The following is a 19,924-nucleotide window of genomic DNA, read 5'->3' on the forward strand; positions in this document are numbered from 1 at the left end:
TGTGTGTGTGTGTGTGTGTGTGTGTAGGGTGTGCATGCATATATGCATGTGTGTTCCCATGTGTGTTCCCTGCCTATACATCTGTGGAGACCTGAGCTGGACACTGGGAATCTTGCTCAGTTGTTCTCTGCTGTATTAACCCAGACCTTACAGATACAGCAAATCTACATGTCTGACTTGCTCTGGGGTTCTCCTTTCTCTGTCTTCTGGGGTTTCAGCTGGCCAGCCATGCCCACCCAGCATTTACTTGGGTTCTGGGGATCCAACCTCTGGTCCTAGAACAACAAGCACTTTATCCGCTGTTCCATCTCCCAGCCCCGTTGCTGGTATTGAGAAACTACCTTCTCCAGCTACATGCTGTAGTAGCCCCAGATGAAAAGATAAGACAGGAGATTGGTTTCAAAATAAATAAGAAATGGGAGCAGTTGGCAGGGCTGCAGATGAAGCAGGCTCAGCGCCAGAGTCTATAGCTTTCCCTCTTTCTTGAGCGATTGCCTTCTATTATTACCTCATGACGATCTCAATTTATTAGTAACCTCAAAAAGTAGGCCAGCCTGGGTTTTTCCAGCGAACTGACTCAATTGCCACCAGGTCTCTCAGCTATGGCACCTGGCTTCTCCATCAAGTGAACGGTTCAAAGCCTCTCAAAAGCCTTTTTAGAAGTCTGTTTTCTAAGTTGGGGGAAAACATAACAAAGAACAGCCCATGCCTGGCAGATGTGACACCGTCTGTGGACCTGGTTATAGGAAATCCCCACCCCTTAATAAGATGCTGAAATATGATAAGCATCCTTGTGAAGATGACACACCCAGAAACTGCCTTAGGCTCCTCTTAGGCAGTCATAGATCATGGAGAAGACATTCTCTGTAGCTTTCTCCATGACCAAAAAGGAATAAAGGAAGAAAATCTACCCTGTTTTATTCCAGTTCCCTGCAGCCCACAGTATCTGAACATTGCCCTTTCAACTCAAACAAAGTCCACAGGGTGACCAGATGGCCCCACCCAGCAAAGTGGTAAGATCACCTGGCTTTAGTCACCAGACTCCACTACCTTTCACCCAGTTATAGGGACAGACTGGGGAAGCTTCCTCAGTGAAGATAGGCTTCCTTACTCATCAATTTCCTGGACTCCTAGTGTCTGATCTCAGCCTGAAAGAAGTGGAAGGTAGCCATCGCCTCCTTGTAACTCAACCCAACTAGTCCATACTCAGAGCAGGATCCAACTCCCAGCAGAAAACGTCTCTGCTCTCCTTATGTCGGTATTGCTATGCCTAGGAAGTTCCAAATGAAATGCATCCCTTACTGCTGTGAATGACAGGGTGGCAAAGAAAGGGCTATGAGCTAAAAATCAGATAGCCTGGACTTTAGGGGTCATGCACTTCTTGAGGCAAATGACTTTATGCCTTTGTAGGTTACACAGATATGACAGGACCAGGACACTACCCTTCAGGGGCTGATGGACAGCTCAGGCAGGAAAAGACAAAGCAGTAGCCCACTTGTAATTTTTAAGTCAAGTACTAAAGTGATATCATTTCCTTGGCAAACATTTCCATAGGGGTATGAGGAGGGAAGATGAAAGGGTCAATGAGTCCTCAGGATCCTGAAAGCTTGAGAAGTCAGGGTGTGACCCCAACAAGGGCTAAATTTAAAGAAAAAAAAAAGTAGTACTCTCTCAGGAGACCTTGAAGCAGAGGCAATTCAATATAAATGTATTTAGGCTTCAAAGCCAGAAATCCAAGTATCAGCTTGCAGAGGACTTATTTGCTGCCCTCATTTCAGCTGCTGCCTGTTGGTAGCAGAGAACTACAAGGACTTTGGAGGCAGAGGGATGATGCGATCCTAAGTTATAAGGGACTTGTTTGATTGTTGTTGTTGTTGTTTGAGGCAGGCTCTCGGGTTGTACCCCAGGCTGGCCTCATTCTCACCTATGCAGCCAAGAATGACATTACACATCTGGACCTTCTAGTCATCCTACCCTCAGATGCTGGAGGCATAGGCATGTATCACCACACCTGGTTTCATATGGTGCTGGGGTTTGAACCCAGGACTCGACATATACTAGGCGAGAACTCTACTGACTGAGCTACACTGTCTAGACAACGTGATTCTATTTGCTCTTTTCACAGATCTCAAGGCAAAGTTACCTTCCAATAAAGATGAAGTGAGAAGGCATTGTGTACAAACACAAATGAAGGGAAATCCATCCTAGTGGGATGATTTTTGGACCCTGGCTAAACTAACCAAATTAGAGGGGAAAAAGGAAGAAACTCAGCTAGAAAGTACTAAACTAAGGAGGTAGGCATCTGATTGGCTCTGATGAGAGACAAGTCATCGGACATGCACATGACAGGGACTTCCTTCTGAGGTCACCTCAAAACTCTTGTCATTGTCTCTATGCCTATGGAGAATGGACAGAACCTGCCTTACACCTAACAAGGCTGGTAGGAGGGTTGTGTGTCACCCTGGCAGCCATGATACAAACAGATAATGATTTAGAACAGCAAAGCACAGTGTGAACATGAAGTCACCTGGAACAGAGAGACCCATTTCCCAAGGCCACATGTCTTTACTTTGTCCCAAATATCTTTGATGGGAAAATTAAAATCAAGAAATAAAGATTCCAAGTGTAAGACTAATTAAAGCCTGTTTATTTCATTGAAAGAGGATTAGTTGTCTTGTGTAAATCACATTTTTAAGGGTTGGACAGATGGCTCAGCACATAACAACACATACTACTCTTGCAGAGGACCCGAATTTGGTTTCCAGCACCAACAATAGGCTGCTCAGACCTGCCTGGAACTCTAGCCCCAGGGGATCTGATGCCCTGTTCCAGATTCTAGGAGCAGTCACATACACATAGTAAACACACACACACACACACACACACACACACACACACACACACACACACGGCGGGGGGGGGGGGGGGGGGGGGGAGAGGGAGACGGAGACATGCAAATAAAGTAAATATAAAAAAGTACTAAATCTAATTCTTTTGTTATGTTTGTTGATTGTATTTAAGATATTTGAGACAGACACCTGTTTTCTCACAGCAATACCAAGCTAATGTTACTTACGCATTTTCCGTGTCTTAATACTTTCAAAATTTGTAACAATATGTTAATATAGCATTTAGATATTATTGTTTTAATAATAAAATATGGAATTTTCATTGATATTAATATGTACAACATATGGCAATAACTTTCTGGGAAAACCAAATACAAATGAGAGATATTTACTTTCTTATATAGTTAAAAAAATCATATAATCAACACTTTTAAACCTTCTCTTATCACTTGAAAGACCAAAAACTATACTGTCTTTTATTTGTTTTTCTTTTCTATATGTTTTTTTGTTTTTATTTTTGAGACAGAGTCTTACTTTGTAGCTCTGGCTGGCCTGGAATTCACTATGTAAACCAGGGTGGCCTCAAACATACAGAGATGTTTGTATGCCTGCCTCCTGAGTGCTGAGGTTAAAGGCGTCTGACTAGCTATTTGTTTTTTATAGGAGTAAAATGAGTTGTTTTATTTTCTTAAGTAAATGTATCTAGTCCGGGTTAAACAAAAGCCTTTTGAAGAAAACTGTTTTCCCTAATATAGAGATACCTTGTTTTTAAGAACTGACGGTCCTTTTTCTAAATGTTGACTCTGGTTAGTTTTGGCTTTTTGTTTTATTTTATTTCTCTAAATTGGGTCTCAGCCAGGCTGGCCAGACTCCTCAGCTCAAGTGATTTTCCTGGTTCAAACTGCCAAATAGCCTCTATGGCAAGCAGGTGCTTCCACACCTGACTGGTTGTTAGAAAAGGCACCCTGTGTTTTAATAATGCACCGTATTTATACACAGTACGTTTCCTCGTGGCGTTGTCCCCTCCCGTGCTATGTGGATTATCTGGTGTCATGTGGCATAAGATGAGCCTGGCTTTGGGAAATTCCTGGGTAGTGAACACACTGTTTCCCTCAGATACTTGCCAACTTGGATGTAGGAGATCAGGACACAGGAGACAGGAAGCTAACAGCAGGTTTGGGGGCGGGACAAAGCCTAAGGGGCTCCTAGAACTCTGTGGAGCACTTTGGATTTGGTGCCCTTCAGTTCAGCCAGAGTGACCATGTATTTTTGGTCTTGTAAATTCCCTCCAACTTTTGATTTCTGTGTTTATTTGTTTTATTTCCCTGCATGGAACAGAGAGACAGAGTCATAGGAAATAAAGGGCAGAGGACGGAGGCTTTAGTTCTTAGAGATCACACATTGAGAAGCCGCACTGCAGAGAGCAGCTTTTCTCTCCTGCGTGGGGTCCAGATGTGCACTCCCACAGGCTACGGTCAGGACAGGGCAGCTGGGCTCCATAGGGAGAGGGGCGGCCCTCAGAACAAAGGCAAACATTTGTCCCTTCAGACTCTGCCTCCTCCTATCGCGTGGTCCTGGCTTTGAGTGTCTATTTAAACTTTAAATGCTCTTACAGTATTAATAGGTAAAATATTCTCTTCTGGACAAATATGTGTATTTCTATTACAGCACATTCTGCCTGCCTACCCACGCTCTGCCCAGGCTTAAATGTTGTCATGGATTTAATTTCACAAAGGTTTCAACAAGAGAATTGAAACTTAATTCAAGAACAATGTATTTTAGCCTGAAAGAATGTTCTGCCCATAAAGTGTATTAGTGGCTCTCTCTGTGATGTCTCAGCCCATTCTCATTTCTGAGTTCCCACCAGGGCCTCATTCATTCTTCCCCTGGAAGAGGAAACTGATTGAGTACACTTGCCTTGACTGTTCCGTTCCCTTTGTGAGGGTCGTACTCTCTTAACTAGTCACCTCCCAAAGACTGTACCTCCTCACTTTCAGATTTGGGGGTTTACATTTCAACAAAAGAATTGTACATAGAGCAGGGCATTGTGGTATGCACCTGTAATCCCAACCTGGAGGAGGCTAAGGCAGAGACATCATGAGTTCAAACACGACTTGTGCTATGTAAGGAACTAGTGTCTCAACAGAGACCAGGAATTTTGTGGAAACGCAAACATGCAGACTGTAGCATTACAGACATTGCTCTCAGGAGATGTACCAAACTCAGCAGTATCATGACTGTAAGCTACGTCATCTCAGGAACCTGTCGGGGAACCTGTTACTGACCTAAATTCAGAACTCTGCCCACCTCATCCTCATTGACACTCAAGGAATATGGCAGCGCATTGCACGATCCTAAGCCACAAATCCACCCTCAGGCATTCCCCTGCATTCTTCTGGGACACTTGGTCTTTCATTTTCTCCTCCCTTGCATACTTTCAGCCCTTTATGACTTTTTCTGAGGCCCCCAACCTCCTGGTTTTTGTATTTCAATATTGTCTCCTTTAAGAGAAGGTTTCAGATTCATCTCTGCTATGATGAACTCTGCTTAATTCTGACAATCCAAAAGAGGTGTTAACATTACTTGGGATTTAAATGGAATTTATATGACTGGGACCGGGGCCCGTCTCATACATGTGTGTTCTTCCTCCTGTGTGCAGGATGGACCAAGTCCTGAGACATGTATTTGGCTGTTTATCGTGGATTCACGATCCCTTTCTTTTTGTGTAGTCCAAATTCTCACATGAAGTTTTTAGGGATGGCCTTACCCCAAGCCGGATGAAAGCGCTGAATTATCTTTGCAGCTGGCTTACTTACAAATGGACCTGTAACAAATCTGGTTTGTATAAACTTTGCATCTTACCATTCAAGATCGGGTTTAATTTCAACAAATCTGGTTTGTATAAACTTTGCATCTTACCATTCAAGATCGGGTTTAATTCCAAGTGGCTATTTTGATTTAATCACCTGTTATAACTCTTTCGTATGTTACTTCTCCAAAAATATTCCCCGAGGCCCCTGTTGCTTTCTAAAAACTTCAGTTTTTAGCTATTTCTGAAACATCTAACCAACTCTTTCGTCTTGTTTGATATTTCTGACGTTTACAGTGTTTAATAGCTGAAGGTGTGTTAATATTATATTTTATCTCATTCTCCCCTTCATATTATGTACTCTGCTTTTCTTGACTAATGAACCTATTGTATTTATAAAGGCAATTCTTCCCTAAACATAGCTTCATCAAATACACATCCTCCGGTATATAAGTGTATAAAAAGTGATTGATTCTGATATTTGGCAATCTCTAGTAAATGAACAACCTCAAAAACAATGAAGACAAAAAAAAACTGTGAAAAATAGTTGGGTGTGGGAGGCAGAGGTAGGAAGATGGCTACAAGTTTGGGGCTAGCCTGCTCTACCTACCTGGTTTAGGCCCACCAGGGCTATCTATCCCTACACCTCAGAAGATTATATTCTGGTTTACAATTGAAATATAAGTGGTATATTTTGTTGGTACTGAGCAATGCAAACTAATTCCCATGTAGAAGGCGTAAATAGCAAGAGAATACTGTTGGCAGCATCAGTGTATTTTTGACTGGTGTCAGCCGCTACCTCCTTGATGAAGCATCTTGTTATTTTTCTGTGTTGTTTCCTGCTGTGCTTGGCCTCAAACTGCTGCTGCCAAGAAATTATCCCATTTGATAATGGTTTTCCTTGCTGTGGTTTCTACTAATAATGAAGACAGTTTTTCAAATTTCCATATGGTTTCAAATTATTACTCACTGAATTGATAACTGTTTGAAAAAGAAGTTTGTATAATACTAACTAATCAGGAGAAAACCTGGAGAGACTGGCCTTTTTTCTCCTCTTACCTCAGTGGGGCCCTCTTCCAATGGGACTTGTCTCCCACAACTGAGAGGGACATTGCCATATAGGTTTGACAAAAACTTTCAAGGATAAGCTCTCTTTAAAATGTAGGTTCTTGTCCTTGGATTATTATACCCACTGTCCGGTCAACCAGATATTGGGAAAGAAGAGATGGGGGATGGTATCAAAAGGGGGAATAATGGGGCCTGTCCTGAGGCCTGGTGAAGGAGCAGAGAGCACACCAGCACACCGCAGGCCTTAGAAGAACCAAGCACCAGTATGCCAAGGGACATGGAATGATGGTGACAGAGGCCATAGCCAGAAGGGCAGCGGGGCCAATGGAAAGCAAATGGAGAAAGGAGAACTCTAGAGAGACTTGGGTGACATCCAGGACTTGCTGAAAGGCCGTTGCTGGCTCCCAAGCTGTGGTATGACACAGTAGAGGCAGAGTCTGAGGAGGATGAGTCAGGTACTGGTGTCCTAGAAGAGAGCAGACTCTGGACATCATGCTAGGTAGAGGGTAGAGGAAACCACAGCTGGGGCTGTTCCTCACTCACTCCTTGAGGCTGGCTCTCCATTTGTCTGTTTTTAATATGAGCTGCTTTTCAGTCACTTGCAGAGTAGGACTCCTGAAAGTTAAAACACACCACAGAGTAGTTACGTGAGTTGCCTGAGGCTTTGAGACACAAGCCATCTTAGGAAGACAGACAGACGGACGGACAAGGAGTGAAGCCTGGGTGAGAAGAAGCAAAGCCTCATCCATATCAGTAGGAACAGAGGGAGTTCTGTAAGACTCCCTGGAGACTGCAGGGGCTGTGTGCTTGACTCAACCCAGTGTTCCAGACTGGCTACCTCCCCACCCCACCCCCACAGCATCCTGCACTCTTCTCATTGTTGCTTTCTCTTAGCCTTTCTTGAGTTTGTTTCATTTTTTTTTTTAGATACCATTTTCTATCCACTGACCATGTCTACCTATCATATCTAAAGCCAGATTCACAAAATCCTTCCAAGCAAGTTGTTTCGTCTTGGAAGCCTAGGGCAGCTTCCGCAGTGTGTCCTCCCCTCAGCCGATGGCCTTGGCTTACTCTGATGTCTCTGTCATTACTTTTCTCCCCCCTCATTTCAACATTGCCTCAGGATTACCTCCCCAGTGCAGTCTGTTTCCTGCCCTCAAATTCATCTCCCACTCACTCTTCCATTTTCTTCCTCTTCCACTTCCACGGATGCCATCTTTGCCCACTGGTGTAAATACAGTGTTCCAGAGACATGCATAAGGATGGTGGGTACTCAACATCGCATCCCATTCCTCCTACCTAATCCTCGTTAATTAATCCTCATTAATCCCCACTGTCAATCAAATGAAGACTGAGACATTCCTCTCCGCTTACCTAGGTGGATCTTCGCCGCCTCATAGCTTTCCGCCACTTCTCTGGCTCTCCTCTACACAACTGGAAGACACTCTGACTCCTTAGGCACAGCTTCATGGTAGCTGTCACTTACAGTGTGCTAAATTAAAGTTATTCCCAACAAAGGATAACTCCTCAGGGCTTTTTCTATCTTGATACTGTCTTCCAGGACTTGTTAATGATAAAGCTTCACTAAGAAGGTGGCTGGTAAAGACTTGAAGAGGAGAGTGTCCACCTGACCCAGCAGCCCAGGCAGAGGTTCCTCCTGGGAATTAGCAGGGTGGCTGTCTAGAGTGTGGAAGCATCAGAGAGACCAGGAAGGTCGAAGGGCAGGTCCTGAAGGATCTTACAAACTATGACCAGGTTTTAAACTGAGAGGTTTTTGTTACTTCCATTGTTGTCTGATGGGACAGGGTTCCATTTTCTTTCTTTAAGGGCATGCTAGTGAAGGCTTTGAGTCTTTTTTCTCCTTGTTTTCTTCTGTTCTCAGAAGTCAACTTGCTTGTACTGTTTCTTTTTGTTCTTTCTTGCTTTTCTTTCTCTCTCTCTTCCTTCCTTCCTTCCTTCCTTCCTTCCTTCCTTCCTTCCTTCCTTCCTTCTTTCCTTCCTTTCAGACTTTAGGTTTCTTCCCCCCACAAAATCTAGCCGTCTCTTGATGTCATTTACATTTCTTATTCAAGAATAAGAGATGGGGCTAGAGAGATGACTCAGGGGTTAAGAGCACTGTCTGCTCTTCCAAAGGTCCTGAGTTCAATTCCCAGCAACCATATGGTGGCTCACAACCATCTATGATGGGATCTTGGTGCCCACTTCGGTCATACAGGCAGATCATGGTATACATAATAAATACATCTTAAAAAAAAAAAGAATGAGGGATGGAGATGTAATTAAAGTCCTACCCTTCCAGAGGACCTGTACCCACATCAGATGGCCCACAACTAAGTATAACTCCAGCTCCAAGGAATCCAGCCAGCCCCCTCCTCTGAACCTCACAGGTACCTGCAGTCATGTGTGCACATTCACACATGCGGAGCTGGGGGAGAGAGAGAGAGAGAGAGAGAGAGAGAGAGAGAGAGAGAGAGAGAGAGAGAGAGAGAGAGAGAGACAGAGAGACAGAGAGAGAGAGAATGAACAATTAAAAAAAAGTTTGTTGTTGTTTTGTTTTGTTTGAGACAGGATTTCTCTGTGTAGTCCTGGCTGTCCTGGAAGTTGCAACGTAGACCAGGCTGGCCTCAAACTCACAAAGACCCTCCTGCTTCTGCCTCCCAACTTCAGGGATTAAAGGTGTATGCCACCACTGCCTGGAAAAATAAATGTTTAAAAAAATTTTTTTTGATGACTCAGTCAGTCTAGTAGCATGTACCTGTAAACCCAACTACTCAAGAGGATGAGGCAGGAGGATTACAAATTCAAGGGCAGCCTTTGTAACTTAACAAGACCCTGTTTGTCTCAAGATGAAGAAGAGTTGAGGATGTGACTCAGCACTTATATAGCATACTTAGGTTCTGTTCAGTCTCTAATACTGGGCAGAGAGGGAAATAAATACAAAAAGGACACTAGACAAGTCTGTCCCAGATCGTTGTTGTTCATGGATAGAGAGTGACCCCTGCTTGAGGACAAGCCTGTCCCCAGATGGATGAGAATGTCCTGGGGCCCATGCCAATCCTGGGGCCCTTGTTTCCTGTACTTCAGGTTTTAGCATCATTCAGTGATGAACTTTCTGATACATTTCCCTCTTATCTTATGCTCTTCACTGCCTGAGCATAGACTGTGAAGGAGAGCTGTCAAAGATCCTTCACAGGCACACCTTGAATTAATCTAGTATCTCCAGAAACTTCTCACCTACTTCTTCTGTACCCAGTCTGACAAGCAGGTCTCTGTTCTGGACCAAGCCACTGACACTGGTGTTCAGGGTGAAGGAAGCATAAGTGCACATTGTGTTTTTTACATTCTGTGTCTCCTTGTTCGGACATGTTGGGGAATCATTCTGCTTTTGGTGGTTGTATTTCACTATTACAGCAGGGCTTTTAGAGGTACTCATTGTAAAGGCCTTGGGAAAGAAGAAACAAGTATTTCCTTTCCTCTTCGGCATCTTGAACTAGAAGCCTGTCTGAGGGCATTGAAACCTTTGCTGAAGTAAAACACTGGGACATTTCTTTTCTCTATATGCTATTTACTTATTTATAAGTCTATCAAAAAAGAGATACATATATTTCATTGATGGCTCATCTTACTGTCAGGCTGACCACTAATATCTGCTTAACTTTTCTAAATTTTTAAGGGTTTTTAAAAGTTCATGTGTGTGCTTGCATGTGTGTTCAATTGTGTTTTCAGGCCCTGTGGAGACCAGAAGAGGGTATCAGATCCCCCTGGAGCTGGAGTTATAGGAGGTTGTAAGCCACCCGGTGTGGGTGCTAGAAACAAACCAAGCATTTCCAAGAACAGCAAGGATTACTTACTAGCTGACTGCTGAGTAATCTCTCCAGCCCCAAGATTATTTATTTCAAAAGGCAAATAACACATGTTTTCTCTCATATGTAGAGTTGGATTTGAAATTATATGTGTAAAGCCGGGCAGTGGTGGTGCACGCCTTTAATCCCAGCACTTGGGAGGCAGAGGCAGGCGGATTTCTGAGTTCGAGGCCAGCCTGGTCTACCAAGTGAGTTCCTGGACAGCCAGGGCTACAGAGAGAAACCCTGTCTCGAAAACAAACAAACAAAAAAAGAAATTATATGTGTAAATGTGTGTGTGTGTGTGTGTGTGTATGTATGTGCTATGAATCTAGAAAGGCATCATGAGTGGAAAGGGGACCTTAAAGATGGGAGACAAGATGTTGGTATACGAATACTTGTGACATGAAAGCAGAAGAGGAGTGGGGACCAGTCAGAGGAGGGCAGGGAACATTAGAAGGGCAGAAGAGAAAGAAAATGAAGATAAAGTAGGACATGTACACAAGGAAATGCAACAATGAAACCCATTCCTCTATATACTTACCTTAGAAGTTAATAAGTAAAATAAATAAAGAGTAAGTTTTTAATGGGATTCTTTTTACCCTTCATATTTGCAAAAGATCAAAAAGCCTAGCATTAGTCATTATTAAGTTACTAATCTTAGTCTATGTATCAGCTGCTATCTACTTTTAATATATATATAGTTTCAAGCTTCATTTAGAGGAATGTATAAGTATTACAGATGTCTTGTAGGTGTACATCCCAGAAGCTTTACCAAGGGCAGTTTGGCAATTACAATAACTTTTTTAAACCTCATGATTTCTGGCTCAGGAGTTGCATATACTACTCCCCTATAGATCTATTTATACACACCACAAATATAAAGACATTACTTGCAGTGTTCTTTGTATTTGCAACGACTTAAAATCTACCTAAATGACCATCAAAAGGGAACCAATTCAGTTATAATTCATTTGTTACAATGGAACTCTATGCAGTTATTAAAAAAAGATGGGAGGTGTGAAATTGCCTTTAATCCCAGCACTCAGGAGGCAGAGGTAAGTGGGTCTCTGAGTTCAAGGCTATCCTGGTCAACAGAGTAAGTTTCAAGACAGCTAAGGCTATACAGATGTGGTGGTTTGAATATGCTTGACCCAGGGAGTAGCACTATTAGGAGGTGTGGCCTTGTTGAAGGAAGTGTGTCACAGTGAGAGTGGGCTTTGAGACTCTCCTCCTAGCTGCCTGGGAAACAGTCAGTCTCTTCGTGGCTTCCTTTGGATGAAGATGTAGAACTCTCAGCTCTTCCAGCACCATGCCTGCCTGGACACCACCATGCTTCCCATCATGATGATAATGAACTGCACCTCTGAACCTGTAAGCCAGGCCCAGCTAAATGCTGTTCTTTAGAAGAGTTGCTTTGGTCATGGTATCTCTTTACAGCAATGGAAACCCTAAGACAATGGAGAAACCCTGTCTCAAAAAACCAAAAGAATGAAGACATTGAACATGATGACTACTGTCATTCACCACAGAAAACTGAGGCAGGAAGACCTCAAATCCAAGTCTAGACATGGTCACATAGCAAGATTGTTTAATAGAGAAAGGGAGAGAAACAAGGAAGAAAGGGAGAGAGGCAGGGAGGGATAATGAAAAAGATCTATACATTCCAATGAAGAAAGAACACCAAGATACAGTACTTTATGTTGTTGTTGTTGTTTTTAAAGCAACATTTAAAATTTTTGGCTGAGCTAACATGATGGCTCAGCAGATAAAGGCACCTACCACCAGGTCATCCCTGGGACCCACATGAGTAGAAGGGGAAAACTAAGTCCCACAAATTGTCCTCTGACCTCCAGCTACACACACACACACACACATGCACACAAACAAATAAATAGGTAAGTAAGTACTTTTCTTAAAGTTAGGGGTCAGAGAGATGGCTCTGTGGTTGAGATCACCTACTGCCCTTGAAAAGTTTCCAGCACCCATGTCATGCAGCTGCAAACTGCCTATAACTGCAGCTCCAGGGTATCTGATGCCTTCTTCTCATCTCTGTGGGCATCTGCACACATGTTCACATAACACACACACACACACACGCACACACACACACACACAACCTAAAACAACTCTAAAACCTTTTAAAAGCAAGGTATAAAATAGTATGCTGTCCCTTACATTAGCAGTATGCTCACACTCGTTTGCACAGTCTTACAAGAAAGACGTAGACGTTACTGTGAAAATAAGTGCCTCTGTGGAGAGAAACTGAGCCACCACCAAGAAAGGAGTAGAAGAATTTGTTTCCTGACTCGTAACATCCAAACATTGATGCTTACAGTATCTATTCTGAAGTAGAAATGTAGACACATAAGCTCCAGCTATGCAAAGACATGCTAGGTTAGAATTATAAACAGAGTGCTAGAAACTCTGTGTAGACAGACTGTAGAATTCTGTTGTAGGGTTTCTGGAAATGGAACTATAGCAGTCAAAGCCAGATCAGGAGCTGCCCTGTTGCTGAAACTATGGAACCATACAGACAGAAACTCTACAACAGAGTTCTACAGTCAGTCTACACTGAGATATTCTGCACTTACCAAATTGGAGAAGCTGTAGGGTCTTCCAGCTGTCCTTATGTCTGCTACCAACTTCTACACTTGGCACACCTCATGTTTCTGGAATTGTTAAGGTCAAAGACTGGGCCCTGTCTGCCCTAACGAGATAGTTTCAGCTACTGTTCTCAGTACTCCAATTAAAGAGATTCATAATGGTGAAAAGAAGAGAAAAGAGATTTGTTCATTGTGGCTACCTTGGGGAAAAGAGCAAATAAAGAGATGTGGTAAACACTCCACCCCAAGCCAGACTCCAGTCTGTCTTTGAGGTTCTAGTAGGGGGTCTGGGTTTAAATAGAAGACAGAAAGGTACGCCTAACTGTGCAGTGTTGGTGGAGGTGTGATCCATCCATCATTGACTCAGCCCCAAGCTCTCCCAAAAGACTATGCCATGTTGGAGCTGTGTGAGATCTCTTTCTGTAAGGCAAGTACTTCCTCTGTCTGGTATGGATTCCAGACTTTTTCTTCTTCCAGTATGAGATTCTTTGGGAAATTCCAGTTCCTTAGGGACTGTCTTTTCAATAGTCTGACAGCCATCAAAAGACCACTGTGTCTCTTGGGATCTTCCCTCCTGCCTGGACTGATCTACCCACACTCTACTTCCTCCTTTGGGTAACTAGAACATCTGTCTAATTTTTACAGAGGGTGTAACCCAACAATTCCCAGAACCCTCATCCACTACTAGAGGATAAATCTTCTTCCCAGATAATGCAGCTTTGCCTGACCTTCATCAGGCCATCAATCCGGCAGGCAGCACATCAGACAAAGGTCTGAAAAGACCCAGGCCCAGTGGCTCAGTCTTCAGCAACAGGGCAGCTTCTGATCTGGCTTCGACTGCTATAGTTCCATTTCCAGAAAACAATCCTGCATAATCCTCTTTAATGGTAAAAGGCCTATGGTTTTAAAAAGAGATGGCTGAAAAATTACCCCAACTTTTAATAGCACAAGGAAGTCTAGTGGTATATTATTTTAATGCCTTCACTTTGACTAATTTAACACGGAATTGTCACTATAATTAGAAAGGATCATAGCTTCCTGGACTAAACCACAGGAAGGTACTTTATTTCATTCCCCTGAAAATCAGTTTAATCACAGTTTCTGCCTAGTAGCAAGATGCTCCCCAGAGAAAGGAATGTCGAACGTCCTTTAAACTCCTATTGTCCCAGGGACAATCCTCAAAAGAAAATCTAGCCCCTACCAAAGAAATCTAATTCTGAAAACTTGTGAAATCTGAATTTAAACATCGGCAGGTTAATGAAGTCTGGGAAATAGCACACATCAGCCTGTTGAGAAGGGTGGCTCGGCCTGTTTTTATTTGTGGGTTGTATAACAGTGTGTGGTGGAGTTGTATTAAAGCCAGCTTGTCCCAGCTAGTAGTAAAAAGCAGTCACTTGATAGGTGAGGGCAGGCTCGTCTGTATGAGCCAGACACCTGAAATTCCTATTGCAAGTCTTTGAGGGCTTTTACCTGATGCTTAATTTGGGTTGGAAATGAGAGAAGATGTAACCTGCAGGCAAAGAAAACTAAGTCCTGTGTTTTTGGTAATTTCTGCTCCTTCTCTGATACTCAGATTAGGTCTGAACCCTAATCTCTCTCCCTTGGTAAACTCTGAGCCCCATTTAACAAAGACCTTTCTGAGACATGCTTGTTGCAAGAGACTGATTAGATCTCCCAACTGATCCTATGAGTCTTTGTCCATGGAAAGGGTTTGTCTTCTCTTTTAGAAACAACAACGAACCCTGATTTTATGTTTATGATCAAGTTAAACCTGCTTAGCTTAGTTTTCAGTAATTCCCCAGAGAGCCTTAAAGAAGCACTTGGAGTTCTTCCATGCATTCCTCCCTCAAGTCCGTCAGGGTGGGCCTTCCGCTGTTTGGATTCCCTGTGGCTTTTAGTCTTCTGCTGACAAGGCCTCCAAGGTGAAGGGCACCTTCAGGAAAGTTGCTGGTTGGGAATTAGCTCCCTTAAACACCTCAACAACCTTTAAATAAACAACATCCTGAAACTGAATTGGCCCATGGATGGAACTCATTTCCTCTTTGAGACAATGCACACATCCATCAATTTACAGATGACTAGTAAAATAAAAAGCTTAGCTGAATGCCAGGGACAAAAACAGAAAGTGCCTGAATTGTAAGGAACTTTGAGTACTGATTCAGTAAGGGAAAGCCAGGAGGAAAGCGAACGGAGGGAGGAATGGAGTGGGCACTTGGTGAGTTAAGAAACCGACAGGAAACGGCTCAGAGCTTAAGATCACGGAGTGCTCTGGCAGAGGACCAGAAGTCAGTTCCTCGCTGCCTGTAACTGCAGCTCTGGAGAATCCGCTGTCTCTGGATTTTTCAGACACCTGAACTCTCATGTGCATATCCATACACATATAATTGAAAATCAAATAAATCCTTTAAAAAAGAAGGAAAGAAACCATCAGGTATAGGAAAGAGACCAGGTAGGGAGAAGGCTTTGAAGCCACTGTGTCCCCAGCAGGGCTATCTGTCAAGCAGAGGCAGTGCTGAAAGACTGGCACATATTCAAGAGAGTGGAAATACGTTTTTCATGCACTGTTTAGATAGGGTGTTTAGAAGTGTGTGCTGAAGAGTCCAGTGCTAAGCTGGAGTCCCAGACATGGAGCTACTGTGTGAGATGAACCCTCAGAACCTTGCCCTGTATGAAAGTGCTTTCTCAAGTACGGTCAGGTTCAGGAGGGGCTGAAAAGCATCTCGGTATGGTTCCTCTATAGTTTCTCGCTAGGCCAACTGTGTTCAGATCAAGGTATATCTGTCTCCAAGGAGCCAAATATCAGGAGAATCACCTCGTTTTGAGTGACTTAGAAGGAACAGCTTTCTATGTAACTGTGCTATACAAGACAGCCATGGCTCAGCCTCCAGGAGGCACTCTGACCCTGTGTAAAATGTAGGAAGTATTTTAAGTGAATGGTGAAATGAAGTCATCAATCTCCCTCCCAAATGGAGAGTCCCCAGAGGATTTCTGCCTGGTGAACTTGAAAAGGGAATGAAATGGGTAAATCTTAGGGAGTCAGAGAGACCAGGAGGCTGGAGAGATGCTCAGCAGTTAAGAACCCCTGAGTGCTCTTCCAGAGGTCCTGAGTTCAATTCCCTCACCACCATCTGTAATGGGATCTGACTCCCTCTTCTGGTGTGCATGAAGACAGAGCAGTCAAATATAGAAAATACATAAAGAGACTTCAAGACCTCAATTAAATTGACCCTGGGGTAATAAAGTACTTATTATTATTTATGATTTTAAAGCAAAGCTTTTTTTTTTTTAACGTAGATCAGGCTGCCCTCCAACTCACAGAAACACACCTGCTTCTGTTTCCCAAGTGCTAGGATTAGAGGTGTGTTCCTCCACACCAGGGCCCATCAGAGTTCAAAGGCTTCCCATGAGTCTTTTGTCAGGTAATGCAGCGCAGTGTAAACTAAGCCCTTTCAATGTACCTTGAGGAGAATAGAGGAGAGAACAGGTCTCTCTGTCCTTCAGTATTTATCTACTTAGAAAAAGGAAAATACTAGCTATAAATGAGAGCACCAGCCATTTCTAGAATTATTAATTGGGTTCTACATGTCAAATATGCTTGGTCTTAATTTCAGTACCAGGATACTATTCCCTCTGGGTGTGGCCTGCAGTGTCCACACGCTGTGAAACACGGTTAGTGAGCACCCACAGGGAGCCCACCCACATGGTAACCTCCTGCCTGCTCACATCCAAGTAGAAATACCAGATGATAAATTAGAATTAAAAGCAGCAAATGCGTCACAGCAGTGCCGTTTTATTGCCTCTGCCTGTGTGCTCAGCTTCCGTAGAGTGCTCACAACTTCAGAGGTGTATCTCCTGAGCTTTGACTGCACAGGCTAAGATCAAAGACGGTCAGGACCATGAATACCACCATTGTTCGCCTTCAATTTTCCTTCTCCCCCACTTCCCACATTGAAAATCATCCCAACGCTGCCTTCGTCCACCAACTGGGATGCTTGCTCCAGCCACTTGTTGGTGGCTCAGTGAACAAACCCTAAGTTGTTCCTCCCTTCTCCTCTCTCTCCTCCTCCTCCTCCTCCCCCTCCTCCTCCTTCTTCCTCTCTCTCTCTCTCTCTCTCTTTCTCTCTCTCTCTCTCTCTCTCTCTCTCTCACCAAGGTCAGGTTTAGTTTTTTTCGTTGCCTATTGATTGTAGCTGACTGCCAACCTAGACTCTATAGAGTGATTTACTATAAAGATGAATGCAACTCTTGCCCCACCTTGGAACTCCCACACTGAATGAAGTGAATAAATGGGTGAGTTGGGATGGGAGAAAGGGAAAGAAGAGAAGGTGGACAGATGGATGGATGGATGGATGGATGGATGGATAGAATGAAGGAATGAATTAGAAAAAGGATGTGCTTACAAGCACCTTCTGGAGGGATGGAACTCAAATAAATGTGAGCTCTGTGGGCAGGATATTCAGTGAGAGCCTCGGATTTCCCACCTATAATGTGAAGGTAATAATTCCTACTTACTCTGAGTGGCTATAAAGATGACAGTCGGTAAATTGCTTAGGGAAGTGTGTAGTTAAAACAACAACCGAAAGCAGGACGTCACAACTACAACAAAAGGTGATAAGTGACTTAAGAGAAATGCAAACAAAGAGGGTGGGGGTTCCCAGCACCTGCAGGAGGCCACCCATGTGTGCCAGCCATGGGCGCCTGCGCACAGAAGCTCTCCCAGCCTCCAGGTGATCTTCGGCACAGCACACGCCTAGGCTGGCCAGAGTTGAGCAGCTGGGACCCACGGGCATAGACCAGGAGTAGAGCAATCCTAAGTGGCCAGACATTTACAAGTGAAGCAGGTGTCACCTGCAGCCACTGCCATTAAGGCTCCCACAGACAGCCTTTAGAATGGAGCCTGGGAAGGACCAAGGCTGCCAGTGAGGAATGAAGATTCTTTCTCTCTCCAGAACTCGAGACCACTTCCTCTTTCCTCTTTCTGCCTCCCTCTGGATGTCTAAAGTGAAGCGGTTTTCTCTCTTCTCCAGCTCAGAGGCTGAGAATGGTGTGGAAGACAGAAAGAGGGTCAGCAAGTCGCCAACAGCCCAATCTCCTACCTCATCTGTGGAGGCCGAGTCCCCGGACCAGAAGAGAAGCATTGGCCTGTGGTGAGTCGTCAGTAGACTCTTTGTTCTCCAGCTTTTAGAGAGCACGGGTGCTTCTAGTTTTATGGTTGTCTTTAAGAGTATGGCTCAACTGTAGGCAAACTGTGCCCTAAGAAAGCATGGCACATTCTTCCTTAATACCATGGCCCTGGTCTTTTTCCTGGTATTCTCCTGTCTTCCTAGCAACACGTTTTGCTCCTGTTCCTAAGCCTTTGCAGAAGGGCTGCCTGTTTCAGAAATCACTGATTTGCTGACTGAGGAAACCACAAGGTCCCCTTCAGTACAGAGTGCACCCGTGTCTGCTCAGCCTCCAGGTATGCACAGCTGGCCCTCACTTTCCTGGACGCACAGGAAAGAACAGAGGAGATCACATCCCAGGGATCTGCTGAGTTACCCACGTCCTGTGACTGGGGCTGTAGAGGAGACCTGGTTTGCCTGTGAGGTAGGAGGAGAAGTGTAGGGTTTTGTTTTGTTTTGTTTTGTTTTGTTTTGTTTTGTTTTGTTTTGTTTTGTTTTGTTTTAATATACAGCTATAGGCTCCATCACTCTCAGAGGCAAACACTACCAAGGAGGAGCTTAGAGATGCTTGAAGCCAGGAGAGTAGATGCGAGAAGAGTCTGCTAGTTGTTGTTTCCATTTTGGATGGTTTTGTTTTTTCGGTACTGGGGATCAAACTGAACACACTCTAGCAACTGCTCTACCACTGAGCCACATCCCCAGTCCTAAACGTGGACTAGAACTTTCCAATAAAAGTGAGTGATCACCTCCCCATTGTTAAAACTGTTAAAACCATTGCCTTCTCCCACTTTTGACCTCTGCCAGGAGATAATTAATCACATCCTATGTCCCCTTCATCCCTGACTCCCCACTTGTATCTCCTTTCTAAATCAACGCCTGAGTCATAGCTCCTCACCCAGGTTTCCTTTTTCAGCTATCCCGTCGCCTCTGCATGCCTTGTTTGTGGTGTCTCATCTTTCGCCATTTTTTATAGCTGTTTCCGAGCAGAACATCCGACCCAACTCATTAAATAACTCCCCCAACAATAGCGAGCGTGAGGTGTGCGAGGTGTGCTTTCGCTGTGACAGGCAAGGCAGTCACCTGGCAAATGCTTCAGTTCCTTCAAATGAGAACTGTGGGTGTATCCGTAGGAGATGTGGGAAACCATGGGGTTTGCTGCCCGCCATGGCGCAGAGGGCCCTGCTCTGAGGCTCTCTGCTCGCTCTGTCTGGGAACTAACTGGGTTTTTTTTGTTTTGTTTTGTTTTGGGGGGGGTGGGTTTTAGGTTTTGGGGTTTTTTCCGTGCACTTTCATTTTGCACTGGGCTTTGGTCTTGCTTGTGGGCAGCTATAGGAAGTGAGAATACAGTGGCTGAGAAGACCCAGAGAAATCGATTCTATGCAAAGGAGTTTCCCGTTTGCTCTGCAGAGCAGCGAATGTGCCACTGATCAAGCCCTCAAAGCGAGAATGGCCCTTCTTACTACATTTGCCTACTGTGCAGAGTCCTTCAAAACATCTGCCTTGTAATGCCATTAACATGTATTGAGTCAACAGAAGTGATACATGCCATCCTTATTTTATTTGCTTGGGGATTTTGTTTTCTCGATGT

General features: G+C 44.0%; 1 protein-coding gene across 2 annotated transcripts in view; it reads left to right on the plus strand.

The window, feature by feature from the left end:
- Positions 1-19,924, plus strand: part of Gramd2b (GRAM domain containing 2B) — a 96,452-nt gene that overhangs the window by 49,711 nt on the left and 26,817 nt on the right. For both annotated transcript variants that reach the window (XM_028777176.1, XM_028777177.1), the window contains exon 2: positions 18,202-18,321. In XM_028777176.1, coding sequence (XP_028633009.1) covers positions 18,202-18,321 — 120 coding nt within the window. The remainder of the gene's footprint in view (positions 1-18,201; positions 18,322-19,924) is intronic.

Source organism: Grammomys surdaster, unplaced genomic scaffold, assembly GCF_004785775.1.
Source record: "Grammomys surdaster isolate TR1022 unplaced genomic scaffold, NIH_TR_1.0 278, whole genome shotgun sequence".
Classification (NCBI taxonomy): Eukaryota; Metazoa; Chordata; class Mammalia; order Rodentia; family Muridae; genus Grammomys; species Grammomys surdaster.